Consider the following 20967-nt stretch of genomic DNA (forward strand, 5'->3'; position numbering starts at 1 on the left):
CAAAGTCCAACCGTGTGTACGCCCTATAACAATGAACTAATCTGAGGAGCATGGGGGGGGGGGGGGGGGGTAGGGGGATGTCTGGATCGATTCTATTAGAATTATAAACAAAAATGCAGTAATAAAATATTTATTTCCAGATATAATCCCCAGGTTGCAACACTTAAAGTAATGGAAAACGGTCACCTTGGAAAGCAAGCCTTTCTGTTTAAATTAGAAATGAAAGGCAAAACATTTTTGTATAGATAGAAAAAAATATATAAATACTTATTTTCCCTTTTTTTTACAAGTGATCACATTCCCTCTGTTCTCAGCTGCATAAGAGCTGGGGGAGGAGAAGCAGCATCACAGTGATCTTCCCAGTTAATGGCTGTGCAAGAGGGGCATGTCAGGACAAGTCTGATCATTGAGTTCCCAGCACAGCTAGAGAACTGAGCAAGGTGTGCTCTCCAGCTTAGTATGGTCAGTTTTTAATAGGTAAGCAGAGGGACTGACAAGAACACCAGGGATTTCACACAAAGGAAGCAATGCAAAGAGAACAGGAAGCAATATAAAGAGAACAGGATACTTTTCCATACAAGTACATGGTACAACAGGAAAATACACTATACACCATTTGTGAGGTCAGGCACTGATGTTGGATGAGAAGGCCTGGCTCGCAGTCTCTGCTCTAATTCATCCTAAAGGAGTTCTACCGGGTTGAGGTCAGGACTCTGTGCAGGCCAGTCAAGTCCCTCCACCCCAAACTCGCTCATCCATGTCTTTATGGACCATGCTTTGTGCACTGGTCAAAATCATTTGGTGGAGGGGGGATTATGGTGTGGGGTTGTTTTTCAGGGGTTGGGCTTGGCCCCTTAGTTCACATGAAGGGAACCCTTAAGGTGTCAGCATACCAAGACATTTTGGAAATGTAATGCTTCCAACTATGTGGGAACAGTTTGGGGATGGCCCCTTCCTGTTCCAACATGACACTGCACCAGTGCACAAAGCAAGGTCCATAAAGACAAGGATGAGTGCGTTTGGGGTGGAGTAACTTGACTGGCCTGCACAGAGTCCTGACCTCAACCTGATAGAGCACCTTTGGGATGAATTAGAGTGGAGACTGTGTGCGTGTAAAGGCAGGCATCCCAATACTTATTCGTAGAGAAAGTCCTTGGTGATTTGTTTTTTCATTGTGTTGCTCTCTGTTTTTTTCAAGCTCGTGCTAACCAATATATTTTTGTCTCTTATAGGATCCCAGAATTTGACTTTTTCTGTATTCAATAAAGGAAGGTATGTTGTATTGTCTTTCTACAGGCTTCTTCTACTGTCTGTCTGATGGTTTCCTTCTCCTGCTTCTGCTGTTCTACCATGGATGTAAGCTCTGAAGTTCTCATAGAACCCGGTCCTTCTCCTCCTGGCTATGGAAAAAAATGAAGCATGGAGCTGTTTGTTTTGTGAATGGCCAGGAGGAGAGGGATGTGAAGATATGAATGTAGCATTGGGGTCTATGTGACCTGCAAAGCTTATATCTATAGTGGCCCAGAAGCACTGCAGGAGCTGTACTTCCCCGGCATGTAAACCAGCAGATTTGATTAATGTTGTAGAAAGCCAACATGACGGGGGTGTCTTTTCAGACGACTGAGTCTATATCTACTTCTGGGTAAGTTTAAAGTGATTGTAAGGGTAATTTTTTTTTTCTTTTTAAAATAACAAACACATCATACTTACCTCCACTGTGCAGCTCGTTTTGCACAGAGTGGCCCCGAACCTCGTCTTCTGGGGTCCCTCGGCGGCTCTCGCAGCTCCTCCCTGCATCAGATAACCCCCTAGGAGAAGCGCTCTCCTGGGGGATTACCTTGCGGGCACGCTCCCAAGTCCATCATTCGGCGTCCACAGGCGCCAAATGCAGGACTCGGCCCCGCCCCCTGGCCCCCGCGTCATTGGATTTGATTGACAGCAGCAGGAGTCAATGGCTGCACTGCTATCAATCTATCCAATCAAGAGCCGGGACCCCGTGGAGAGAGAGACAGCGCGTGCCCACCGACTGAATGAAGGGGTCAGGTAAGTAAAACAGGGGGGCTAGGGGGCCGGTGACTGCCAGGTGTCTTTTCACCTTAATGCATAGGATGCATTAAGGTGAAGAAACACGAATCTTTAAAACCCCTTTAATGTTTCTGGAATAGGATTTAAAGTATATCTACCGCTATTTTCTATTATGGATAGGGTAAGTAAAATTTTGTTGCTGTCTGTGTCCCATGGGGAAATTTCAATTCACTTCCATCCTGGAGACAGAACAGTCTGAGACAGTTGCGCAACGGATGCAGTGTCAGGCCCTGGCCACCTTCACCAACTTGTGACAAGTGACTCGTCAGACTCACACCGCTGTCACCGATACACGACAATGACACTCTCAGCCTCTACCTGTCTATTAAAGAGGAACTGCAGACTGTTCACATCATTTGTAATAAAAACATCTTTGACATTCTGAAGCTTCCCTCCAACCACTTTGCATATTATTTTATATATACTGTGATTCTGTACTTGCCAAATATGCTGCAGAAATCTCCCTCCACTGAGTCTGGCTGCAGCCATTTTAACTGTGGGCAGCTGAAGCTGCTGCCTGTTCACTTCCTGGATTTATACCGACACACAGAGGCACACCTCCAGCTCTGCAGCTCTTATGACTCACCCCCCACCCTCCTGGCAAACTCTCATGAGAGTGAGAGAGAGAGCTGTGCATGATGTCATAAGCCTAGGCTTTTTTCCAGACAAAAAAGAGGAAGTGGGCTGTATAAGGTATTTACTGGCAGAAGCAAAAATGTTTTACTATCCAAAGTTAAAACAACAAGGGCTGAAGATTTAATAGATGGAAAGATGTAAAAAAATTACTGAAGTTCCGCCTTAAGGTTTTTTGCAGTAAGGAAGAATAAAACCTCTGTAGCATGTTAATGTGCTTTTAATAAACAAATTGCTGTGCGTACAAACTATTACAATTACAGGAATAAAATATAAGACTGACAGATATACATACAACTACTAAACAAACACTACATATCTATACAATAGGAATATGCAAAAAGTTATGCCGCTCAGATTATAGCGGCTTCACAATCTCCATAGGTAATCATTGCAACAAATTGGGCAATAGCATCCTCCACAGGTGAAGTTTCTTCTTTGGTCCTGTGAAGTATCCTGATTATTTTTATCTCATTATGGAAGAAAGAGAACAAAGGGGAAGGAAGCGCCAGTTAAGTGTAGTATCCCAGTTAAAAGTTGTAATAACAATGGATTAAAAACACTCACAAGAGATTTCTTTCTTCTTGGTCTACACAGCGCCAGTCACAACTCTGAGAATAGCAGCTGCAGGTGGTCCCGAGCCTTTCTTTATTATATCCCCTCAACCACGGATTAAGAGACATTAATGGGTTGTGCTTTACCCTGATTATTGGTATATTAGACATTTATTGCTGGCTGGCCTGTATAATCTCTATGCGCCAGAATCTATTTCACTTTTATCTCATTATGGAGCCCTCCTGTCAGCTTATGCTGACAACCTCCTATTTGGAAAATTTGGGTAGACAATCCCACATGGGCGTATCCTTTCTCACTACTTAGTTTGTATTGGTGAACATTTCTCAACTCAACCTCTACATGGCATTTTTGTATCACTCATGCACCCATTGGTCATATATGTCAAAAGTCAAACTATTGTTGACCTTTGTTGCAGAATTGCTGACCTTGGTTACAGAATTCTTTTAAAAATGGGAGATTCTAACTGGCAACTGACATTTGCCCAACATCCAACAGTAGTATCTATGTTCCCATTTTATTAGAGAAAAATCACAAAACCTACATATATATATATATATATATATATATATATATATATATATATATGTGTATATGTATGTATGTATGTATGTATGTATGTATGTATATATATATATCTCAGAAGACACACACGCTGCACAAAGTTTTTGCAGCTCACCACTTCACAATTTAAGTGCTAGCAGACTGAAAGTGATCGTCACTGAGTTTCGTTAACTACGCAGTTAATTCTTTACGCCTCCTGAACGTATTCAACGCTGCTTTTAGGGGCATCTGTTTTTTTTTTATCTGCCTCTAAACGTCCCTGCATGTTAGCTTATGAGTCCATGCACATGTAGGCATTTAGGGGAGTTTAGAGGCAGAATTAAAAAGCCCCACAGCCAGCACATTTGCACACCCAGTACAATTTAGCAATTCAGCGTTAATTCATTTCCAGAATTAATTAGGGGAAAATGACTCTGCACATCATATGACTTGCTATGGGACATTAAAATAGGCAAATATAAAAGAAAATGGAAAAGTATACATGCATGAAGGGGGAGGGGGGAAGATGAGGGAGGAGGGGTTTTAACAGGTGTTAATTCATTATTGGTCCAAAGGCATGACAAGTTTAAATTTCACAGATTAATCTTTCTTCTTGTTTTAGGATTTTTTGCCTTTTGTATCATTTTTTTGTTCTTTAAAAGATGCGTTATCTGCAGTTATCAGGGCACTTTTATGTTTCTTTTATGTTGTGTGTTGTTAATAATCCATTTATTTTACTGTATGTTGTACTGTATAGTTGTACAAAATATAAAAAAAGTGACCTTCTCCTGTCTTTTCCTCTGAACAGGTCTAAAGTGAGCAAAGACTCCTGGCACATCAGTGCTAAACAGGAACTCTTCCTCTATCAAACACACTCAGGTACATTACCATCTGCAAATCTACCACAGATATATGTTATCATTCATACAACTTCATTGAAAGCTGAACTCCAGGCATAAAAAATACTTTCGTTTAACTACTTCCATACCAGGGAATACATTGGTTTGCCACATAGTTTACACAAGGGAATAAACTAACATTGATAGGTACCATCATCCTGGGTATGTATAATCAGAAAATGAGATTGAAAGAGAAATCAGAACAGGGGCCTCTCCAATAGGGTCCTGCCTCTTTCAAAAAGGGGGAGAGAAAAAAGAGGACTATTGCGGTACCATGAAAAGAAAACTTGGTTTAAAAAGAGTATAAATTTATTTCAGAATTAATAAAAAGTCCTGTGAGGGACATGTTTTGTACATATTAATAATACTAACATACAAAGACAAAAACAATAGTAATTGTTTACAGCAATGTTAACACTAGGTTTTGGTATAGCTGTATGCCCACAAGGTGCATGGACAACGGTTTATATGGTGTGATACTTGCAGACGTGACCTCTACGGTTTCGCGGTCACAGCCGCTTCTTCAGGAGGCGTCTGGTAGTATATAGTCTATGAAGGTGAAAAATAGTATCAACATAACAGGCTTGAGTATATAGGCAGTTTATAAAGAGTACATAACTTGAATTGGAGAAAATGCTCAAAGTTTACAAATTGCACTCACCACACTATAACCAAAGGGGGTCTTCCTGGAATGATGTTGTGAGACGCCCTCGAGGAGGCGTTCCCCCGGTGGCGGGCCCGGGAGGCAAATTTAGGGTACAGCTATTATAAGGGAAATTTTTAAGAGAATTATAAGGTTTGAGAGATAATGTAATAAATTCTGTTGAGGGGTCACCAAGGAGTGCCGGGATTGAGGTGAAAAAGGGAAGAAAGAAAACAGAGAACAGAGCAGAGCACCCCCCCCCCCTCCCCCCTCAGTCCCCTTGCTTTTCCCTGCTCTGTTCTCTGTTTTCTTTCTTCCCTTTTTCACCTCAATCCCGGCACTCCTTGGTGACCCCTCAACAGAATTTATTACATTATCTCTCAAACCTTTATAATTCTCTTAAAAATTTCCCTTATAATAGCTGTACCCTAAATTTGCCTCCCGGGCCCGCCACCGGGGGAACGCCTCCTCGAGGGCATCTCACAACATCATTCCAGGAAGACCCCCTTTGGTTATAGTGTGGTGAGTGCAATTTGTAAACTTTGAGCATTTTCTCCAATTCAAGTTATGTACTCTTTATAAACTGCCTATATACTCAAGCCTGTTATGTTGATACTATTTTTCACCTTCATAGACTATATACTACCAGACGCCTCCTGAAGAAGCGGCTGTGACCGCGAAACCGTAGAGGTCACGTCTGCAAGTATCACACCATATAAACCGTTGTCTATGCACCTTGTGGGCATCAGCTATACCAAAACCTAGTGTTAACATAGCTGTAAACAATTACTATTGTTTTTGTCTTTGTATGTTAGTATTATTAATATGTACAAAACATGTCCCTCACAGGACTTTTTATTAATTCTGAAATAAATTTATACTCTTTTTAAACCAAGTTTTCTTTTCATGGTACCGCAATAGTCCTCTTTTTTCTCTCCCCCTTTTTGAAAGAGGCAGGACCCTATTGGAGAGGCCCCTGTTCTGATTTCTCTTTCAATCTCATTTTCTGATTATACTTCCATACCAGGCCAATTCTGGCATTTCTCTCCTACATGTAAAAATCATATTTTTTTTGCTAGAAAATTACTCAGAACTGCCAAACATTATATATTTTTTTTAGCAGAGACCCTAGGGAATAAAATGGCGGTCGTTGCAATGTCGCACGGTATTTGCGCAGCAATTTTTCAAATGAAAAAAAAACTTTCATGGAACTAAAAAAAAAAAAAAAACAGTAAAGTTAGCCTGATTTTTTTTGTATAATGTGAAAGATGATGTTACACCGAGTAAATAGATTCCTAACCTGTCACGCTTTAAAATTGCGCACACTTTCGGAATGGGGCCAAACTTCGGTACCTAAAAATCTTCATAGGCTACACTTTAAGATTTTTTACAGGTTACCACTTTAGAGTTACAGAGGAGGTATTGGGCTAGAATTATTGCTCTCGCTCTAACGTTTGTGACGATACCTCACATGTGAGGTTTGAACGACGTTTACATATGCGGATGCGACCCGCGTGCGAGCACGAAGGGACGGGGCACTTTAATTGTCTTTTTTATTGTTTATTTTGTTTTCCCTGTAAACATTTTTATTTGATCCCTTGTATTCCTATTACAAGGAATGTAAACATCCCTTGTAATAGGTATAGTGCATGACAGGTCCTCTTTATGGAGAGATGTGGGGTCTATAAGACCCCACATCTCTCCTCCCCTGGAAAGACTGAGATAAGAAAAAATAAAATAAACAATCTCAGCCTTTCCAGTCGAGTACACAGCAGTGTTTACATCTGCTGGGCCGGACATGACGTCATAACGTCGCATCCGGCCTCCAAAGGTCATAGAGACTGCAGGGGAAATCTCTATGGTAAACTTCCGGCGCCAGCAGTTTCTATCTCCGGCTCACTGATCGCACGGCCGAACCGGTAGGGGGGAGGGGGGGGTTGGCCAGTGTAGAGGGGGTGGCCAGAATAGTATGCAGTATAGTTAGGGAGAAGCCAGTGTCCGGTGGTCAGTTGGAGGTTACCAGACGAAGAAACAGCTCCCATCCTCCCGCCCTGTTGTTTGTATTAGATTTTGAACGTCTGGCAGTGATTGTTTTAAGTAGTAGCAGTTGGGATCTTTGGAGGCCTTCTAAATTAAGACCAATATGGCATAGTGGGGAACCATCTTGGTATGGGATCCTCGGGAAGATGTCAGTTAACCAAGGTTAAACTGGGCATTTGGATATGGGTATCAGCGTTGGAAGGTGGAGAGTTGGTATTGTCTCCGAGTCGACGTGCTGCGACTGGGAACCTTGTGTGGTCACGCTGATACTATATAAATTTGGGGTCTTTTCAGTGCCTTCAAAGATCTACAACATGGCTACGATTGATCTGGAAAAATATTGTTTATAAATAATATGTTTATGGTTTATTGTTAATAAAATGGCCGGTATGGCCAATTCAACTCCAAAAGGGTGTCGTCTGGTTATTTAAGATGGTAAACATAATAGTAGTGTAGGTGCAAAGGTATTAGGCCAGCTTGCATCTGTCTAACCATAGTCATGTTCTTTCTGATGCCTATCATCAGGACAGGAAGTCAGGGTAAATCTTCCAAACTGGCACAGATAGCTATAAAACCTGGCAGAGGTTCTAACCCTTTGATAATATTCTTAGAGCTAAAAAAAAGTTTCTCGGGAGTTGAGTTTTAACTGGTTTTGTTTAAGATACAACATTTCCTAATATAGTTTATTTATAATTCAACTCACTTGCCTTCCAACCCCTGACAGTGAAAAACTGTTTGGGTATTTTGACAGCCACTGCTGCTTTCAGAATACAATAGCCCAGAAGGGGGATCCGTTAATCTGTGCTGTATAGTGTGAATGGAGGAATCTGTGAATTTTTGTTCAGCTTGCACATTGAACAAAAATGATTGAATATTGTATGGTTGGGTTTACTGCAGCCATTTTTTAGGTTTTGTCAAGTTTTTATTTCTGCCTCTGACTGTTTTGCTTTGTCTTTTAGGGTTACTGTGCAGTAAAAGCAAGGAAACATAAAAAAAAAAAAAAAAACCTCTGTGGTGTATTAATGTTTTACTAAACAAAAAATGCTGCATTTACAATTGAAGGAAAAACACAAAATATGCATACAATATACACATGCACAAGCTATCTATCCTTCCCAGCAAATTAGAACGGATACTGTATGCAAGAGGGATACACTAAAAAGTTACTTAACTTGGGTTGTAGATTTAGTGTTATCCCTAGGTAAAGTTCCTATTTCCAGTCTTTTGTGATGGAGTCATCTTCCAGAATCTCTTCCAGATGGCTTCTTGCTTCTTGGAGGGCTGCAAAACTGCTTCTGCCAACTTTGTTCAGCATATGGCTATGCCCAAATCCTTGGTCGCCCCCCCACTTCTTGCCAACCTCACTTATGCCCCGTACACACGGTCAGATGTTCCGATGGAAAATGTCCGATCGGAGCGTGTTGTCGGAAATTCCGACCGTGTGTGGGCTCCATCGCACATTTTCCATCGGATTTTCCGACACACAAAGTTGGAGAGCAGGAGATAAAAATTTTCCGACAACAAAATCCGTTGTCGGAAATTCCGATCGTGTGTACACAAATCCGACGGACAAAGTGCCACGCATGCTCAGAATAAATAAAGAGATGAAAGCTATTGGCCACTGCCCCGTTTATAGTCCCGACGTACACGTTTTACGTCACCGCGTTTAAAACGATCGGATTTTCCGACAACTTTGTGTGACCGTGTGTATGCAAGACAAGTTTGAGCCAACATCCGTCGGAAAAAATCCTAGGATTTTGTTGTCGGAATGTCCGAACAAAGTCCGACCGTGTGTACGGGGCATAACTGTAGCATGTACTAGACCAACAAGTTCATTAGCCTCTAAATAGGGGAGGCCTAGCTTCTAAAAACAATACATAGTCATCATTCCATATATTTATGCTATAAAATCTCTAAAATAGCCATAGTGGCACACTTGACCCCATTGGGGACATTTTCCCTAGTTTCCTGTCCCAGGTAAAGTGCAAGCATCACTGGGACAGGAAGACACATACACCAATAGTAATACATTGTCAAAAGTTATAACCTTTTCCTTACAGGTCTAGATGAATTCCTAAGGCAGGCAGGTTGCAGTCTTTGATCTAGGGAGGCTAGGGCATTGTAGTAACTTCTTGTACATGCCTCAGCACCCTGCCTTCGTACTATTCTTTAGGGCCCTCAGCCTTGATGCAAGCAGTGGGCTGTCTCTTGGGAGGAGCTGTGTTAACTGACAGTGCCTTGATGGTTGGGCTGTGTAGGAAGTGACAGGGGAGCAGAGAACTCCCTTGTCCTTGCAGTGACATTGACCAGGTAAGTAGAATGCCCACCTGTGACGTTGGGTTTCAGCAATTGATGGAGTTGAATATCAATCAGATGTGTGTGGGCACTGACAACCAGGTTGGACAGGAAGTGATGTATTGGGCTTGTAGAAGCGTATAGTGTACACAGTGTGCAGGGACATGAGAATAAGAAATGTTGTTATAGGAGACGAACCTGAACAGTTGGGCAAGTTTAAAGGCCAGAGTTCAGCTTAAAGTTCTGTAGAAGGGAGAAGATAGTTGTCTTGGAATGGCAGGAAACTTAGAAATTAGATTGTAGGAAGGATTGTCCTAAGCTAGGAACCTGTTATCAGTGTAGGAGGAAATGAGGGGAAATCCCTCCAATAGGGATACAGTCTGTTATTAAATACCCAACAGAGGTTCTAGCTTTCCCCTAATACTACTGTAAAAGTTTTTAATTGTCAGCATGTCCATTTTAGGGAGACATTTTTCCTGGGACAGGAGGGAAGAAGTGAGGAAACATATTTTAAATGGGTCACAGATACCAATAAAAAAAAAAAAACCAACAGGGGTTCTAAAGATTCACTACTTTATCCAAAATTGGAGATGCTGTTGGTGGAAACAGCTCTGAAAATAAAGTTTGTGTGGTTTTAGTGCCACCTAGTGGCCCAAGTTGCCTCTGAATGCTTTTTGGCCAGTGCACCTACTAGGTCAGGCGAGATCTGGAATTACTTGACTCTCACACTTCTTCTACCTGCTTCCTCACTGCTCACGATGTTTAGTGACAAACATTTCTCTAATTACTAAAATAGTGACGGGGCAGACAGGCAGGCAGGTAGCATCCACCTGGAACCTAGGGTTGCCACCTTTTCTTCAAGTCAAACCCGAACACTTTAGCAGTGCACAGCAATTTTTTTTATAGTAGAAACCAGGCTTTCTCAACCTTTTAACCCTAGAGAAGGGGTGTCAAACTCAATTTCATCGTGGGCCGCATCAGCATTATGATTGTCCTCAAAAGGGCCGGATGTATCTGTAAGATTAGATGTCCAGCGCATCCCCTCCCCTTACATTAGATGTCAAGAGCCACCCCACCATCAGAAGTTGAGTCCCCTACTCTCCCTTACATCACAGTGCACCCCCTTTCCTTATGCTGCTGCTAGGAAGAAGCTGGATGCATTGCTTAAAAGCAGAAAGTAGGGGTCTGGAGGAGGACCAGAGGAGGGCTGGAGCTCTCCTGCAGCTGCAGGAGAGGTGTGAGGGCCACATTAAAGGCCTGGAGGGCCAGATTCGGCCTGCGGGCCTTGTGTTTGACACCTGTGCCCTAGAGAAACCCCAAAAATAATTTTCATGTCTCAAGGAACCCTTCCTAAAACCAAATCATCAGGGCTTAATAGGAACAATGCTCCTTACATTGGTGGTCAATAGGAAGAATGTCTCCCTTAATGTGGTGTTCAGAATGCCGCCCTTAAAGACAGCTAAAAAGACATTTGGTGTCACACTGCTGGCTTTGCTAAGTGGTGCTGAACCTTGAACTCTGTAGACATCATCAAATAGGTGGTTCATCAACCACAGCTCAAGGACACCTAGCAACCTCTGGAGGAACCCTGGTTGAGAATGGCTGGTATAAACTATAGATATACTTTGTGATTAAATACCTTTTCTAATCTTATGAAGTTAATCACAATAGTCCCCCTTTGCATCAGAGTCCACAGAGTCCCCCCTTTGCATCAGAGTCCACAGAGTCCCCCCTTTGCATCAGAGTCCACAGAGTACCCCCCTTGCATCTGAATCCATGTATCTGTGGCTGCTGGGCTTCAAATTTCCAGCCCCCACTTTCCTTTTCTGAGGCACAGCACCAGGGATTGGAGTGTGGGCAGACATAGAGCGGTAGGGGCAGAAGGAAGAGGTGCAGATCGAACCCTCTCCCCTCTCCCATCTGTATGACGGGGGGGGGGGGGGGGTGTTATTGCTAGGCAGTGTCAGAGAGAGTGTAACAGACACTTCCGGCTTAGACAACTGCAGCCGGCAACCCTGCTGGGAAGTCCTAGTCCAGTGTGAATAATGTGTCTGCGTTTCAGACAGTCTGAAACCCGGATGCATGATTCTAAACCCAAACTGTCAGGGTGAATCCCAGACAGGGGGCAACCCTACTGGAACCACTATGTGCCAGCTATTTATGGTACTATTAACCATTGGCTCTGCTTGTCAATCAAAAGACGACTCCCCTCTGCCACCTACCTAATCATCTTTACTTGGTCATGTGTGTGGATTTTTGCTATAATGTTGTATTTTATATCCACATAAAAAACTTACTCTGATTATACTATTTCCTCCTTAGAGATCTTCTCGGTGAGTCCAGAGTCCGGCAGTATAGGCGGTGGGACAGATATCACTATTATTGGGGATTTCTTTCAGTATCCAGCTGAAGTCATTGCAGCAGGTATGGAAATATCACTTTTTTCACCAGTAAGCTGAAGGTGGACTCTAGCAAGCTGCTGAATCTACTGTTGAATAGGGATGAGCTTCGTGTTCGAGTCGAACCCATGTTCGACTCGAACATCGGCTGTTCGATCGTTCGCCGAATTGCGAACGTTATGGGCCGTTCGCGCTAAATTCGTGTGGCGCGTCACGGCCCATAATTCACTGCGGCATCGCAGTGCATTGCTGGCTGATGATTGGCCAAGCATGCACTATGACCCGCATGCTTGGCCAATCACAGCGCCGTCAGTAGAGAGAGCTGTAATTGGCCAAAGCCAGGGTGGCTTTGGCCAATTATGGCTCAGGGGATTTAGTACACACCCCACACTATATAAGGCCGCCTGCACGGCGGCCCTGTGTAGTGTGTGTTCCGGTGTGCTGAGAGATAGAGAGAGAGAGAGACAGTGTCATTTGATTTGAGTTAGATAGATTAGGCAGAACAGTCAGTCAGTTAGCTGCACTTACAGTGTATTGTGTATATATATGCATCCCAGGTGTTGCATATATATATATACACTGTATTCAGTTTAGCTAGATCCGTTCCTGTTATCTTCTATCTAGACTATTTACATTTAATGCAGTGCGTCCTGCTCACAGTGTTCAGCTAGATCCGTTCCTGCTATTTACATTTAGTGCAGTGCGTCCTGCTCACAGTGTTCAGCTAGATCCGTTCCTGTTATCTTCTAGACTATTTACATTTAGTGTAGTGCGTCCTGCTCACAGTGTTCAGCTAGATCCGTTCCTGCAATTTACATTTAGTGCAGTGCGTCCTGCTCACAGTGTTCAGCTAGATCCGTTCCTGCTATTTACATTTAGTGCAGTGCGTCCTGCTCACAGTGTTCAGCTAGATCCGTTCCTGCTATTTACATTTAGTGCAGTGCGTCCTGCTCACAGTGTTCAGCTAGATCCGTTCCTGTTATCTTCTAGACTATTTACATTTAGTGCAGTGCGTCCTGCTCACAGTGTTCAGCTAGATCCGTTCCTGCAATTTACATTTAGTGCAGTGCGTCCTGCTCACAGTGTTCAGCTAGATCCGTTCCTGCTATTTACATTTAGTGCAGTGCGTCCTGCTCACAGTGTTCAGCTAGATCCGTTCCTGCTATTTACATTTAGTGCAGTGCGTCCTGCTCACAGTGTTCAGCTAGATCCGTTCCTGCTATTTACATTTAGTGCAGTGCGTCCTGCTCACAGTGTTCAGCTAGATCCGTTCCTGCTATTTACATTTAGTGCAGTGCGTCCTGCTCACAGTGTTCAGCTAGATCCGTTCCTGTTAAATTCCTACTGACCGGCAGGCTTGTCTGGTTACAGTATATAAAGCTACCTGAAGAAAATTACAGGTGTTCTATTTGATCCTATTAGTACCACGGTCAGGCAGCTAGACTATTTACATTTAGTACAGTGCGTCCTGCTCACAGTGTACAGCTAGATCCGTTCCTGTTATCTTCCTACTGACAGGCAGGCTTGTCTGGTTACAGTATATAAAGCTACCTGAAGAAAATTACAGGTGTTCTATTTGATCCTATTAGTACCACGGTCAGGCAGCTAGACTATTTACATTTAGTACAGTGCGTCCTGCTCACAGTGTTCAGCTAGATCCGTTCCTGTTATCTTCCTACTGACAGGCAGGCTTGTCTGGTTACAGTATATAAAGCTACTTGAAGAAAATTACAGGTGTTCTATCCCAGCTTAGTGCAGCTACAGGCCATTAGTATGTCTGGAAGGCCAAGAAGGAGAGGCAGACAGTCACAAGCCAATAAGAGAGGGCAAGCAGGCTCTGTGTCTAGTGCTGGTCGTGGAGACGGTGCATCCTCATCAGCACGTGGCCATGGGACACGCTTGGCCTTTTTTTCGGCAGCTGGCCATGTTGAGCCGCAACATGCGGAAGACTTGGTCGAGTGGATGACCAAGCCGTCCTCATCCTCCTCATCCTCTCTCACCCATGCCCAGGGTGCTTTGTCTGGCAAAGCAGCGGCCTCTTCCCTCAGCTCAATGTCATCAGTGACTCCTTCCCTAGCTCCACCATGTCCTCATGAGGATTCCCTCGAACTGTTTGACCACAGTGTTGGGTACATGCTCCAGGAGGATGCCCAGCGTTTGGAAGGCTCTGATGACGATACTGAGCTCGATGAAGGCAGTAACATGAGCGCGGACAGAGGGGGTGCCCAAGAAGGACAGCAATCTGGCAGTCATGCTCCCCCTGCTGCAGCATACTGCCAGGTTTGCTCCAGTGATGAGGAGGGAGGGGATGATGAGGTCACTGACTCAACGTGGGTGCCTGATAGGAGAGAGGAGGAGGAGGAGGAGGAGGAGGAGGAGGAGGAGGCGGCAGCACATCACCAACGAGGCAGGATGCCCTCCAGGGGCCAGCCTAAGGGCAGCACATTGACTGCATCACACCCCAAAGCTCCACATGTGCAGGGCGCTGCAGTCTCTGCGCGTTATTCAAAAAGTTCTTTGGTGTGGGCCTTTTTTGAGACGAGTGCATCAGATCGCACCGCTGCTATTTGCAACATATGTCTCAAGCGTATCTCGCGTGGCCAAAATATCTCCCGCTTGGGTACCACATGCTTGACCAGACATATGTTGACCTGCCATGCAGTTCGTTGGCAAGCGTATCTAAAAGACCCACACCAAAGAATAAAGAGGATCTCTCCTTGCTCCTCATCAGCTGAGATTTCCAACCCCACTAGACCTTCAGTCCTCTCTGAGACCTGCAGTGAGAGGAATGAAGGTGTAGAATTAGGTGTGTCACAGCCAAGTACTTGTGGGCAATCTGCTTTTGGTACACCGACGTCAGATTGTACCAGGCAAATTTCCCTGCCCCAGCTGCTGCACCGCCGAAAGAAGTTTGCTCCCAGCCATCCACATGCCCAGCGGTTGAATGCTAGCTTGGCAAAATTGCTAGCACTTCAACTGCTGCCTTTTCAGTTGGTAGACTCTGCCCCCTTCCGTGAGTTTGTGGAATGTGCGGTTCCTCAGTGGCAGGTACCCAAACGCCACTTTTTCTCACGGAAGGCGATTCCGGCTCTCTACCGGCATGTGGAAGGCAATGTCCATGCCTCGCTGGACAGGGCGGTCAGCGGTAAGGTGCATATTACCGCTGACTCATGGTCCAGCAGGCATGGACAGGGACGTTACCTAAGTTTCACGGCGCATTGGGTGACTCTGCTGGCAGCTGGGAAGGATGCAGGACAAGGTGCAGTAGTGTTGGAGGTTGTTCCGCCACCACGCCTCCAAAATGCTGATTGTGACACACCTCTCTCCTCCACCCCCTCCTCTTCTTTTTCCTCCATGGCCTCTTCCTCGGAACCAGCGGTGCTCCGTAGGCGTTCAAGGGGCTACGCAAGTACGCAGGCCAAAAGATGCCGTGCGGTGCTTGAGCTGGTGTGCTTGGGGGACAGGAGCCACACTGGGGCAGAGGTTCTGTCAGCTCTGCAGGGGCAGGTTCAGAGGTGGTTGACGCCACGCCAACTTAAGGCAGGAATGGTGGTTTGCGACAATGGCACCAACCTCCTCTCTGCCCTCCGACAGGGACAAATGACCCATGTGCCCTGTTTGGCTCACGTCCTTAACTTGGTGGTGCAGCGGTTCTTGGGCAGGTACCCGGGCTTACAGGATGTCCTGAGGCAGGCCAGGAAAGTCTGTGTGCATTTCCGCCGGTCATATAATGCCAGTGCTCGGCTGACGGACCTCCAAAAGGAGTTTAACCTGCCCAAGAACCGCCTAATCTGTGACATGCCCACCAGGTGGAACTCAACGTTGGCCATGCTGCAGCGGCTGCACACGCAGCAGAGGGCCATCAATGAGTACCTGTGCGACTATGGCACCAGGACAGGGTCAGGGGAGCTTGGTTTTTTTTCCCCACGCCAGTGGGCCATGATCAGGGATGCATGCACTGTCCTGTCACCATTCGAGGAGGCCACGAGGATGGTGAGCAGTGACAGTGCATGCATCAGTGACACTGTCCCCCTTGTCCACCTGTTGGAGCACACGCTGCGTGGAATAATGGACAGGGCACTTGAGGCAGAACAGAGGCAGGAAGAGGAGGACTTCCTTAGCTCTCAAGGCCCCCTTTATCCAGACAGTGTTCCTGCGTGCCCGCCGATCACACAGGAAGAGGACGAGGAGGAAGAGGAGGAGGAGGAAGATTGTGTCAGTATGGAGGTGGAGCCTGGCACTCAGCATCAGCAGCAGTCTTTAAGGGATCAGTCCCAAGAAACACATGGACTTGTACATGGCTGGGAGGAGGTGGCTGCGGACCATGTCGTTCTTAGTGACCCAGAGGACTCTGGACCGAATGCCTCAGCAAACCTACGCTGCATGGCCTCCCTGATCCTGCAAAGCCTGCGTAAGGATCCTCGTATTCGTGGTATCAAGGAGAAGGACCAATACTGGCTGGCAACCCTCCTTGATCCACGTTACAAGGGTAAGGTTGCGGACCTTATCTTGCCATCGCAGAGGGAGCAGAGGATGAAACATCTTCGGGAGGCCTTGCAGAAAGGTCTGTGCAACGCGTTCCCAGAGACTGGGAGGTTACAAACTCCTGTTTCTGGACAACGTGTTGCTGAGGCTTCGGTCAGTCAAAGAAGGAGCGGTGGAGAAGGTGGCCGTCTGACCGATGCGTTCAGACAATTTTTTGGTCCGCAGCCCCAAGGTATGATCGGTTCCAGCAACCATCGCCAGCGTCTGTTTTACATGGTGCAGGAATACCTAGGGGCAAGATCAGACTTGGACACCTTTCCCACCGAAAATCCTCTGGGTTACTGGGTCTTGAGGATGGATCACTGGCCAGAGCTTGCACAGTATGCAATTGAGCTACTGGCCTGTCCTGCATCCAGCGTTCTTTCGGAACGCACATTCAGTGCTGCTGGAGGCGTGGTAACCGATCACAGGGTGCGTCTGTCCACCGACTCGGTCGATCGGCTGACCTTCATAAAAATGAATGAGTCTTGGATCACCACCAGCTACCAAGCACCTGATGCTGATGTAACCGAATAATTTTTTTTGAAATCTCAGATCCCTTCAAAGACTGCCTATGCTGATGCTGAGTGACTATCCCTGAGTAATTATCCTCTTCCTCCTCAATCATCACGCTGATAGCTTGTAAGAACATTTTTGGTTCTGGGCGCCACCACCAGTGCCTAAGGCACAATTTTTCAGCCCCTGTTTAACAGGGGCGTGTAATTACAATTTTTGATGTAATACTTTGCAGCAGGGCTCGTTCCTGCATTTCAACTAGAGTGTCTGTGAGGGGTTGCAGTGTTGTGGCACCAGCACCAGTGCCTAGGGCCCAATTTTTCTGCCCCTGTCTAACAGGGGCGTGTAATTACAATTTTTGATGCAATACTTTGCAGCAGGGCTCGTTCCTGCGTTCCAACTAGAGTGTCTGTGAGGGGTTGCAGTGTTGTGGCACCAGCACCAGTGCCTAAGGCCCAATTTTTCTGCCCCTGTCTAACAGGGGCGTGTAATTACAATTTTTGAAGCAATAATTTGCAGCAGGGCTCGTTCCTGCGTTCCAACTAGAGTGTCTGTGAGGGGTTGCAGTGTTGTGGCACCAGCACCAGTGCCTAAGGCCTAATTTTTCAGCTCCTGTTCAACAGGGGCATGTAATTACAATTCTTGATCTAATATTTCACAGCAGGGCCCTGTGAGGGCTTACAGTGTTGTGGCCACAGCAACACCTAAGGCCCAAATTTCTGCTGAGTATATAGGGCAGGACCCTACTTTCAAACATCTAACTTACAAACGACTCCTACTTGCAAACGGAAGGAGACAACAGGAAGTGAGATGAAATCTACCCCTAGGAAGGGAAATTCTCTCCTGTAAGAGTTAATATGGGAAAACAATTTCTCCTTTCCACTGATGCTTTCCAATCCTTGTTCCACAAAAAAACCCAAATTTTCAAAAAACATTTTTCATTGGGACAAAAAAGTGAGGTGAAATCTTCTGAAGAGGAGGAAAGACAGCAAAACAAATGTCACAGGGGTGATAACCCTTCCCTATGTTTTCCAAAAAGCTTAGAAAAGATTTTTTGGCTGGAGCTAAACACGTTAAAAATGTTCAAAATTACAAACAGATTCTACTTAACAACAAACCTACAGTCCCTGTCTTGTTTGCACCGCCTGTATACTGCTGTTCAGAGTATATAGGGCCTGGTGGCCCCACACCTTTCCTTATTTTAATTTGGGTGCGGGGTTCCCCTTAATATCCATACAAGACCCAAAGGGCCTGGTAATGGACTGGGGGGTACCCATGCCGTTTGTCTCACTGATTTTCATCCATATTGCCATGACCCGACATGACATTAAACCCGCAAGCAGTTTTAAATGAGATTTTTTCCTTTAAAAATGACATTTGGTGCAGGGACTGTTCTAAACATGGGAAACACGCGTCACTTTACAGGCATACTATAGACACCCCCCAGGTACGATATTTAAAGGAATATTTCACTTTTTTTTTTTTACTTTAAGCATCATTAAAATCACTGCTCCCGAAAAAACGGCCGTTTTTAAAAGTTTTTTTTGCATTGATACATGTCCCCTGGGGTAGGACCCGGGTCCCCAAACCCTTTTTAGGACAATACCATGCAAATTAGCCTTTAAAATGAGCACTTTTGATTTCGAACGTTCGAGTCCCATAGACGTCAATGGGGTTCTAACGTTCGTGCGAACTTTCGGTCCGTTCGCGGGTTCTGGTGCGAACCGAACCGGGGGGTGTTCGGCTCATCCCTACTGTTGAAATACACATTCTTGCCAGACAGTACAGTCAGCGGCTCCACTGCAGCAGCACAGCCTAATCGAGAACACACCCCCAGCCTGCTGATTGGACAACGAAGAAGCAGCAGATAAATGGATGAACCATCCCTCCACTCATTCTGCTCTCTCCCCTTATCAGAATGCTCATTGCAGCACATTCTGAATCTGGATGTACAGGGAATTTTGAGAGGCTATTATCAAGACAAAATTGGGTCCATAGTTGCATTTAAAATATATATTATTTTTATTGAATGACTACTTTTATTTATTTATTTTTTAATGCTCAGCTGCATAATATTAGGTGACCGTCTATCCACTCCAGGGGTCTGCAAGCATTCTAAATAAAGGGCCAGTTTGCTGCCCTTTAGGGCCTATTCACATTAGATGCGGTGCAAATTTGCTGAAATCCGCACCGCATCAAAATTACAACCTGTTCATTCGAACTGATTGCAGAGTGTATGTTAAGTTAACGACACACCCCACAATCAGTTTGCAAAACGCAGCGCGATTTGCAGAACAAATCGCATTAGTGTGAACACCCATGCAATCCGATTCTGGTGCGGACAAAAAAAAAGGCTCCTGCACGAGTTTGGTCCGAATGCGATTCAAATTCAGCCATGCAGTTTGTATGGCTGAATTTGCATCGCACAGACACCGTATTTGATCTGCACAGCAATGCAGTGCAAATCATATGCGATGTCACTAGTGTGAACCGACCCTTAAACAGGGTACACATGCATTGAAATTCAGCCAGTTCAGTGGGAAAGGGCTGATTTTTGGTCCACCTGTACAGCTGACTGTTCAATAGAAGCCAATCTAATGACCTGCTTCTGTGGAACTGTCATGCTGGAAAACCAGCATTCAATCAGCTCTTTCAGCCAATGGCTGAAGCGCTGATCAGTGTATTCTGACAGGGGAGAGTCCCACTTGTCAGAATACAGTAGCTCAGCGGGAGAGATCCCTACATCTACATTGCTTGTATTGATGCGGAGATCTGTCAGTTTTTTTTTTCTCTCAATTCTCTGGTTGAACAAAAAAAAAAAACTGAATATGTATACCCTGTTTTAGACTTTAGGGGGGCCAGACTGTGGCCAGTGTTAGAAAATGCCCCATTGTCAGTAGGAGTAAACAATGCCTCAGGTATCTGTGGTCAGTAGAAATAGATAAAAACAGAGGGAGCACTGGCCTAGTGCATTATCCAACAACATTTTTATTAAAAGTAAAGTATATAAAATAGCCACTCACTAACATAGGTAGTAAAAGATCTTATCTGGCCACTCCTCATGGCCAGATGACTCCCCAGGCTTGTCAATAGCTCAAGCTCAGGGGGGTCCTCACCATGGTCCCTGCTGAATGAAGCGTTTGGAAGGTATGTCCTTCTTCATCAGAGCCCTGATGAAGAAGGACATACCTTCGAAACACGTCAGCCAGCATCATTGGTGTCAATGGGAGGAATACTGTCCCATTGTTGAAGTCGGTGGGAGGAAAAGGTCCCCCATCATTTGTGTCACTGGGTGGATGCCTAATTGTTGGTGTCGGTGGGAGAAATAGGGCCTTGTATCAGTTGAGGAAATAGTGCCACAAGGGCAGATAAAAGCAAGCAAAGGGCCGCATCCAGCCCGTGGGCCACAGTTTGGAGATCAATGATCTACACTGCCCAAAAAGGACATTAACCACTTCAGCTCCAGAAGGATTTACCCACTTCCTGACCAGGCCATTATTTGCGATACGGCACTGCGTGGCTTTAACTGACAATTGCGTGGTCGTCTGATGGTGTACCGATCAGGAAATTAATGCCCTTTTTTTCCCTCAAATCGAGCTTTCTTTTGGGGGTATTTGATCACCTCTGGGGTCTTTATTTTTTTTGCGCTATAAACAAAAAAGAGAGACAATTTTGAAAAAACTTAATATTTTTAACTTTTTGCTATAGTATAAAAAAAATTAAATAAAAAATGTCTTCATCAGTTTTGGCCAATATGTATTCTGCTACATATTTTTGGTAAAAAGAAATTGCAAAAAGCGTATATTGATGGGTTTGC

The 20967-nt window shown here is 45.0% G+C and overlaps 1 protein-coding gene across 2 annotated transcripts in view; it reads left to right on the top strand.

Annotated features, from left to right (window-relative positions):
- PKHD1 (PKHD1 ciliary IPT domain containing fibrocystin/polyductin) overlaps window positions 1-20967 on the top strand; it is a 908610-nt gene that overhangs the window by 56221 nt on the left and 831422 nt on the right. For both annotated transcript variants that reach the window (XM_073625163.1, XM_073625162.1), the window contains exons 10-12: window positions 1233-1272; window positions 4643-4713; window positions 12034-12135. In XM_073625163.1, the coding sequence (XP_073481264.1) occupies window positions 1233-1272; window positions 4643-4713; window positions 12034-12135 (213 nt within the window). The remainder of the gene's footprint in view (window positions 1-1232; window positions 1273-4642; window positions 4714-12033; window positions 12136-20967) is intronic.

The sequence above is a fragment of the Aquarana catesbeiana genome, linkage group LG04, assembly GCF_042186555.1.
Source record: "Aquarana catesbeiana isolate 2022-GZ linkage group LG04, ASM4218655v1, whole genome shotgun sequence".
Classification (NCBI taxonomy): Eukaryota; Metazoa; Chordata; class Amphibia; order Anura; family Ranidae; genus Aquarana; species Aquarana catesbeiana.